This window comes from Spermophilus citellus, assembly GCF_964194105.1.
Source record: "Spermophilus citellus genome assembly, chromosome: 17".
NCBI classification, from domain to species: Eukaryota; Metazoa; Chordata; class Mammalia; order Rodentia; family Sciuridae; genus Spermophilus; species Spermophilus citellus.
The window spans coordinates 52564351-52572609 of NC_138199.1; the positions used below are offsets into that span (position 1 = coordinate 52564351).

An 8259-nucleotide genomic window follows, 5' to 3' on the forward strand; every position below is an offset into this window, starting at 1 on the left:
CAGTGCTGGAAGCTTGGCAGGGGAAAGTGACAGTTTCAGCTTGACTCACCTGGTTCTCTTTGTGCATTTCCCTGGAGCTCAAAAGGGACCTAATTAACTGACAGTTGGTCTGATTGCCAAGCTAGTGGGGGGGCAGTTGCTGGGAGTGCTCATTCCCCCACTCTCAGGATACAGCCTGGCTCCTGCGGCAAGGAGGGCAACTTCTCATTTCTCACAGGGATTGGGTGAACTCTACAGCCTGAGAAAGATTGCCAGAGAGGGCCAGAGCTCTCCCTGCCTCCAGAGATATCCCCAGGCCTCTGGGCATCTGGGACTCAGACCCACACCTGAGCCTCAGTGTGAGGCCGAGGTGTCCGCAGTGCCCTGGCTCAGTCTCCCTCTGTAGCTGGTTCCAGTTTCTTTGGAGCCCTTGAGCTGTTCTTAGGTGGGCAGGGCCATGTGGGTGCCATGACCCATGGGCATCTCCTCCAGAGGGCCCATCCTAGGCATCAGGAAGCACAAACCACAGACTAAACCACAGCTCCCAAGGTCTTCAGAAACTGGAGAGTGGAAGGGCCTCAGTGAGAGAAGATAAAAAGGGAGGTGTTAGCTCTGGAGTAGACATGAATGGAATGGGCCTGGGCTAAGAGTTAGTGACTAGGTTTTTTCTAGTCCTTTGGAGTTTATGTGCTGTGTGACCTTGAGCACATGGCTGAACCTCTCTGAACCTCAGATTTTTCATCTGTGCAAAATGAAAGGGTTGAGTGAGCTACAGAGTTCCTTTTAGCTCAGATCGCCTTTGATTCAAAGGCTCCCTGGGGTCTCCAAAGCATTTTCCCTGTGGCCTGGGCGTGGGGGTGGAGTGGGACCTAGGGTGTTTATCCTGCAGGTGTCTATCCTGCCCCTCCTTTTTCCATCTCCTTAGATCCGGCGCAGGAGACCAACCCCTGCCATGCTGTTCCGACTCTCAGAGCACTCCTCACCAGGTAGGGCCCCTTCTTTCCCTCCCCATCCCAGGCCCCACCCTAACTCTGATGCCTTCCTGAGGGCCCTGCCAAAGTCCCAGGAATAGGAGGCGAGCAACGACTGGGGAGTAGATAAGCTCTGGGAGCCCAGCTCGCTGTTCAGGGGTTAGCAGGGCACCTTCCAATACCAGGAGGGAGGACACACCTCCTTGTCCCCAGAGACTGAGACTTTGTGAAAAGTAACTGGGATTCTTTCTCTCTCCCTTTCCCCTTCTCTCTGGATCCTCTGTTGATGCTGGTCCCTTTGATGGCTCCCTCAGAGGAGGAGGCCTCCCCCCACCAGGTGAGTTTCCTGGGGCAGCTGGAAGGAGGATGCCTGGGCCTTTTGGGGTGGAGTCGACCTGTGCCTGCATTGCCAGTCAACTAACAGAGGGTGCCACCCTGGAGAGACATCAGCATGTCAATGGGTACCTCCTCTGAGAGGTCCTGGTGCCAGGGCGCCCCAACATATCCTCCTCTGCTCAGACTGACAGTAGGATGCCCAGGGCCTAGGGTCCTAAGCCAAGCCGCAGCTTCTGGGAGCCCCCATCCCAAAGCAGCAGTGAGGTCAGGGCTCTGCCTCAGTGCAGAATTCATTGGCAAAGCCTAGACCAGTCTGCCAGGGTTGCCAACGCAGGATGAAGTGGAGAGAGGGTGAGGGGAAGGAGCCTCTGAGGAGTCCATTTAACCTGGCTCTTCCCTTGCAGAGAGCCTCAGGAGAGGGGCACCACCTCAAGTCAAAGAGACCCAATCCCTGTGTCTACACACCCCCCTCGCTGAAAGGTACTATATCCCACCTGTCTGTCCTGTCTGCCTGGCTGTTCCTTGAGCCCTGGAACTGGGCTGACAGTGGGGGAGGGGGGTGAAATGTCAGCTCTTGTCAAGCAGAGGTGATTGCTTCCTGCATCACAACCCAACTTGGAGACCAGCTCTTTCTTGCAAAACACAAGGTGCCCAAAGACTGGAAAGGGCAGCTGTGGCCCTTAAAACAGTTTGTAGGGGGTCAAAAGAAAAGACACACCCACAGTGACAAGTGGGTGAAAGAGACTCAGTCTGCATCTCCACTGTGCAAGTCCATCAAAAGGCACCTTCTCCTATGGGTCCCCCTGTTTTTCTCTCCCCTTCACCTCTCATTTGAACAGCTCTGCATCCAGGATTCACCCCATTTCTGCTTTTCCTTTCTGTATTAACAGACAAGTCATTCCTGTAGCATATACTGAACCCCTACTGTGTGCCAGGCCTTGCTGGTGGGCACTGGGCAAAATGAGTAAGATCTGGGGGCTGGGATGTGGCTCAGTGGTAGAGTGTGTGCTCAGCATGCAGAGGCCTTGGGTTCCATCCCTAGCACTGGGAAAAAATGAGATTTGGTTCCCGCCATCCTGGGCCCTTTGCCTCCAAGGTCAGCGAGAGTTCGAAGAGGGGAGGGTGTGTGACCCAGGATTGGAAGGATATAGAATCCAACAGGCCAGCAAGGCAGGCAAAAGGGAAGAAAGTTGCAAAGGGCGGGAGGTGGGCATCCCAGGGGAGACTTAGGGCCAGATGGAGACTTGGCTTCTGTCCAGGAACTGTGGGAAATGCACCTGAGGGAGAAGGGGTGCAGATCTGGTATGCAAAGGGCCTCTTCCTAGCTAAGTGCCACACGCCTACCATCTCCACCTCTACTCCATCCTGAGTCTCTTCCTGCCTGGCCAGCCCCCTCCTCCCCTGAAGAGGGGGAGGGAGACCGGAAGGGTGTGCTGAGAGCTCCCTAGGGTGGGTTTAAACTGTTCCCTGGCACTAGCCAAGATCAACAGGTGCACCTGCCAGCCTGTCTGGGCCAGAGCTGGGAGTAGAGGAGAAGGGCAGGGGTTCTTTCTTTTCCTCCAGGACAGAAAGACGAAGGGACACAGCAGGTATGGAAGGACTTCTCTACCTGTAGGGTCACAAAGCAGGCATGAGGGAGAAGTCGCATCTTTGCAGGAAAGAACATAATAATCTGCCTCCTCCTGGAAGTGATGGGGTGAGGGGGACTGTTCCCTGGATTCTTTTTGGTGGGAGGTGTGCTGGGGATTGAACCCAGGGCCTTGCACATGCTAAACACACTCTATTGCCCATCTACATCCCAGCCTGGGGCCCAATGGTGAGTGTGGGGATATGGGGTGAGGAGACTGGGGCCAGGGTGCTTCCCATGCACCTGGCAGTGGCCAAGAATTTGTCTCCATCCACACTCCCCTTTGGGTCACATCTTGAAGAGTCTAGGTGGGGAGAGGCAGGGAGGTGGAAAAGGGGTCAGGAGCGAGGTGGGCATTCTGGGGACCATGTTGGGTTCTTGCAGATAAAAAAGGGAGACGTGCTGGGTGGGGGGAGTTCAGGGTCCCAGAAGTGAAGAAGTGGGAGGAGGCAGCCTGGGGAAGCTAGGGGAAGCAGGCACGAGGAAGAGGGAGCATGAGGGAGGCAGGCGAGGTGAGGCACGAGGGAGGCCACGGGAGCCAGCGCAGGTGCTGCACACACCTATTGTCACTGCAGCTCACGAACTGGAGTCTCCTCCCCCGGCTGGGGGGGAAAGGAAGCTGCCACCTTCTCTCTCTCTCCCTCAGGGGCCCTCTCCCAGAGGGCACTGTTTGGTAGGATCCTGCTCCTTTCTGGGCCAGGGAAAGGGCCTGGCAGGCACGGGGGTTTGTAGGGAAGGATTCAAAGGCCTTAGGGGCGGGTGGGCAACACTGTCTTGGCTGGGGGCGGGATGCTCCAAGGCCAGAGCTCTCACACTTGGTTCAAGGTGTAGCTTTGCTGAGTGCTCAAGGCCAGGGCAGGGCAGTTTATGATTTATTGCACTTTTATTGCCTGGGGATCTTGCCCAGAGTCAGCAGGAGGCACTGGTCTGGCTGCTGGGGGCAGGGCGGGGCAGTAGGCACACACAATGCACCCTCTGTGCCTGTCCCTGAGCTGGCAGGAGCACTGGGCCTTCTCACTGCACCGGAGGTTTCCAGCCAGGATCTACCCCCTGGACTTTCTGAGGGGAGGGTGGTGGGCAGACCAAGGAGCTGCTCAACTCTGCCCTGCTGGGCAGTGTCTGGCCTGGGGGCCATGAACTGAATGTCCCATGTGCTTTAAAATCTACCAGCCTTTGACCCCCTGCCGACTCTGCTCAGTCTCAGCTCAGGATATTTCCTCAGCCCTGTCACGCCCCAGAACCCTTTTCTAGGTGGCCCTTTTCTCCCAGCCCCCTGTTCCTTTCCATCTTTGTGAAACTTTCCTCTAGCCACCCACACTGTTCCCTTCCTAGGCCCTATCCAAGCAGGTCTTGGTGGCGGTGGGGTGTGTTTGCTGCTTTCTAGGTCACCGCAGAGGGAGCTGGGAGCTTAGGGATGTGGGTTAAGATTGTGGGGGCTGCATCTGAACAGGCCACTTCCCCAGGCATGGACTTCATTGGCTGCAGACTATTGTATCTTCAATCCAGAATCAATTATTCCTACTCTTGGATCCTGGGGCAGGGATGTGTGGATTGGCATCTAAGACGGGGTGGTTTGGTGGTGGTGGGGTATTGCATGAGGACTGGGGTGAGCCATGAGCCCTAAGCAGGCAAGGTTCTCCCCCAGAAATGGAAAGGAGCAAAGCCCCAGCCCACAGACAGCAGCTTCTGCCTGGTGGATACTGTCTCCAGGACTGGCTGGTTGGCAAGGCCAGCTCCCCAGCCAGGGCATGGTTAGCTGCTGCTGTGCCTGTCGGGTCTGGTCTTGCCCAGCCTGGCACCCTATGGTGTGGGACTGCTTTGTGGTGCCAGTCTCTGGGGGTGGCCAATATCTTGGGACAACTTAAGAACCAAACGTGATCAAATTTACCCCCTGCTGCTTCTGCCTTGGTCTGGCCTCCAGCAGGCTGGCCTGTAGCCTTTGGCCCTTGAACTGTGTCTCCTGAGAAAGTTACCCCTACCCCAGACTCATGGGGAGGAGCTCTGGGGGCTGTATCTTGGGCCTGACTGACCCTCGCCTTCCGGGGTCCTCTCTGTGCCAGCCGTGCAGCGCATTGCTGAGTCCCACCTGCAGACCATCAGCAACTTGAGTGAGAACCAGGCCTCGGAGGAGGAGGATGAGCTGGGAGAGCTGCGGGAGCTGGGTTACCCAAGAGAGGAGGATGAGGAGGAGGATGATGACGAGGAGGATGAAGACAGCCAGGCTGAAGTCCTAAAGAGCATCAGGGGGTCTGGTAAGCTGAAGGGACTGTGAGGCGTGGGTTCCACCACCATGCATTAGGCGTGGGTGCTCCTGGAGGATCTTGGAACACCCCTTCCAGTACAGTTTCATACAGGTACACGGCAGTGACACCATGGGGCCTCCCCTCCTCCCGCCCCACAGAATTCCTCACACTTAACCTTACCTATGACTTTGGCTTCCTCCAGTCTTGGTTTTTTCCTCTCACAATCAGATTTTCCTTAATGATTCCTCTCTTCCCTAAGAATTAAGGCAAGACCACATGAGGGTTTGAGGTTAGAAGTAAAAAAGGGGGACTGGGGTTGTGGCTCAGCGGTAGAGCGCTCGCCTAACATGTGCAAGGCCCTGGGTTCGATCCTAGGCACCATATAAAACAAACAAACAAACAAATAAATAAATAAAGGTATTGTGTCCAACTACAACTAAAAAAAAAAAAAAAAGAACTAAAAAAGGACTTTCCACACAAGAGCAATGAGAGGATGTGAGGAGATTCAGGGATAGTGGACTGAGAGAGCCCAATTTCCCCAGTGCCTGTATTTCTGAATCTGGGATGTGGTCTCTGCTGGGATGCAGGGGGCTGGCTGATTTGCCCTCTCCAGGACCCAATGACTGTTTCTTCCTTTTCCTTCCTAGGGGGATGGAGGGTGCCCTCTAGTGTCCAGATGGAGAATCTAGATTTAAGAACCAATTTGGTCCTCTGCACCTCTGAGTGCCTGGGGAAAAGGGACCAGAGAGAAGCTTAAAACTTCCATAGAAGGGGCCTGAAGCCAGAGGCTCCAGGTCCAAAAATCTCCATGGGCCATCCTAAAACCCACAGAATTCTGGGCAGAAAGATCTCACCCCTCCCACAATTATTTCTTCCAGCCTGGCCATGGAAGGCTGTGCCACATCTATCCCTCCTACTGCACCCTAAACTTTGTGGTATCATTATTTATGGGAATGACAAACAGCTGACTATCCCTGCTTGAAGTATTTAACCCTTAAACCCAAACAAGATAGCTTGGGTCACCTCTCTGCATCCATCTCTGACAGTGAGGGGACCAGAGGACTGGAATTGTTAACTCAGCTCCAACTGAGACCCCAAGAGCAAGGAGAGGGGACCAGTCTCCCAGGACACAGGGAGAGGGGTCAAGTCTCCCAGGACAAGCAGGAGGGCACTGGGTCACATGACAAGACTACCAAGGAGCAACATTAACCCCCAGCACTCCTGAATGCTGGCACTGGGCTCTGCAGGCATTATCTCATAATCTTATTTGAGGTAATCTACATAATGTCACTCATCCACAACATCTCCTTCAGCAAGGTATGGGCTGAGTATCTAAATCATATGTTGAGTCATTGGAAGAGTTGTTCTAGTCCAGTGCTGTCTCCACTATGCTATGGTGACTCAGAAAGCTTGGCCTCAGTCATCAGAGTAGCTCTTTCTCCAGGACATCCAGATGGACACTCAAAGCCTGCGTTGGTTAGTTTGCAGTGAAGGAATGGAACCCAGGGTCTCACATGTGCTAGGCATGTGCTCTACCACGGAGTTAGACCTCCAGCCCATCAAAGCTTGTGTTTTGATTCCCTGTCTTCCATCCCTAGCTGGGCAGAAGATAAGCTATGGCCAGGGTCTGGAGGGGCCCTGGGAACGTCCGCCCCCTCTGGATGAGCCTCAGAGAGATGGAACCTCTGAGGACCAACTGGAAGACGCAGCACTAAATGGTAAGGTTTTGAGCGTGGGACGAAGAGATGGAGTGGGAAACTTGGGGGGTGGGGCCAGGCCCTGACTTCCTCTCTATTTGCTTTGCAGAGTCAGGGGAGGAGCCTCAGCGCCCCAGCCCTCCTGAGCCTGGCACTTAAGTTCCCAATCATGCCTCTCCCCAGAGGAAGTGGAGGGGGCACCGCACTTCCCTAGAAGCCCACTCTGCCCTCATCCTGTTTTGTACCCTTCCCCTCACCTGCTAGGGCTGCGGCTTCTAAGTTCTAGAAGACTAAGGCTGGTCTGTGTTTGCTTGTTTGCCCGCCCTTGGCTGATGCCCAGAGTCTCTGATGCCTATCCCTGCCAGTTGTTCCTCCATTCACCCAGTGGGAGGTGGGATATGAGCAAGCCCACGCTGGAAAAATCAGAAACCCAAAACAAGGATTGCCCCTTTATAATTCCACTCCTCAGATCCTCTCCCCTGGGCACAGGAGACCCACAGGGCAGGACCCTAAGATCTGGGGATAGGAGGTACTGAGAACCTGCAGGTGCCCTTAGATCTTTCTCCATCCCCTCTTCTTTGGAAAACTCCAAGTCACTACCCCTTTCACTGGCTTCTACCAGGACCCAGGACAAGACTTTTTTCTCCACAGCCTCCACGTTTTGGAACTCTTCCCTTTATCACCCCTGCTCCTCCTGGGTGCCTGGAAGATGGACTGGCAGAGGCTGCTTTGTTGCATTTTGTTTGTGCTTTGATGCCAGGAATGCCACCTAGTATATGTCCTTAGAAGGGGCACACGTTGGGGGGGGGGGTGCCAGGATTTCCTTATCCTCCAGCTGTTCTGTCCCCTTCTCCTTCTTCCCTGATTCTAGACCTGAATCTCCCCCATGCTGTAATAAATCTTTGTAAATAACTGTGCTGAGACTCCTCTTTCAGGGGAGGGAGGAGAAGAAGGGAAGTAATGGAGTGTTCTGATATAGAAGGTTGGTAGTCATCCAAGGGTCAGGACCTTCACCCTAGTGTCCAGTCCTCTGGGAGTTTTTCTGGAGATAACAGGCTGAGACACTCAGGAGGGCCCACAGAAGTTCTGACTACTGCTATGATGGCTGAAAGGTGAGGTGGTGGAGAATAGAAGTCCATCAAGAGTAACTGTGGCCTTCTTGAAGGGACTGGCTCTTCATTCTCACAGATCTCCCCACAGGCAGTTCCACAATGCCAGACCTGTGTGGTCCAATACCCATGCTATTTCCCATTCTCCCAGCCTTAGGGAGACTTCTCACCGCCTCCCACTCCCAGTACTGGGCATTGACTGGGGCGAGGGCTGTCGGGAGAGAGGATTTTACATTCCCAGTCCTTTTTATTTTATTTTTTGGTTCTGGGGATTGAACCTATGGATGCTCTAACACA

General features: G+C 54.4%; 1 protein-coding gene across 1 annotated transcript; it reads left to right on the plus strand.

Moving 5' to 3' along the window:
- The first annotated feature begins 835 nt into the window (after positions 1–835).
- On the plus strand, positions 836–7751 carry PPP1R1B (protein phosphatase 1 regulatory inhibitor subunit 1B). Its single transcript, XM_081271184.1, has 6 exons — positions 836–965; positions 1265–1287; positions 1691–1766; positions 4974–5165; positions 6755–6874; positions 6969–7751. The coding sequence occupies exons 1-6, from the start codon at positions 932–934 to the stop codon at positions 7010–7012; spliced, it is 489 nt and encodes a 162-aa protein (XP_081127310.1). The 5' UTR covers positions 836–931; the 3' UTR covers positions 7013–7751.
- The last annotated feature ends 508 nt before the right edge of the window (positions 7752–8259 follow it).

What these genes read in the sequence shown, in the direction of transcription:
- PPP1R1B (XM_081271184.1), top strand. Translation starts at nt 932, where the DNA reads ATGCTGTTCCGACTCTCAGAGCACTCCTCACCAG. An exon ending in CTCAGAGCACTCCTCACCAG is followed by an intron (nt 966 to 1,264) that starts GTAGGGCCCCTT and finishes TGGCTCCCTCAG; the next exon opens with AGGAGGAGGCCTCCCCCCAC. An exon ending in CACACCCCCCTCGCTGAAAG is followed by an intron (nt 1,767 to 4,973) that starts GTACTATATCCC and finishes TCTCTGTGCCAG; the next exon opens with CCGTGCAGCGCATTGCTGAG.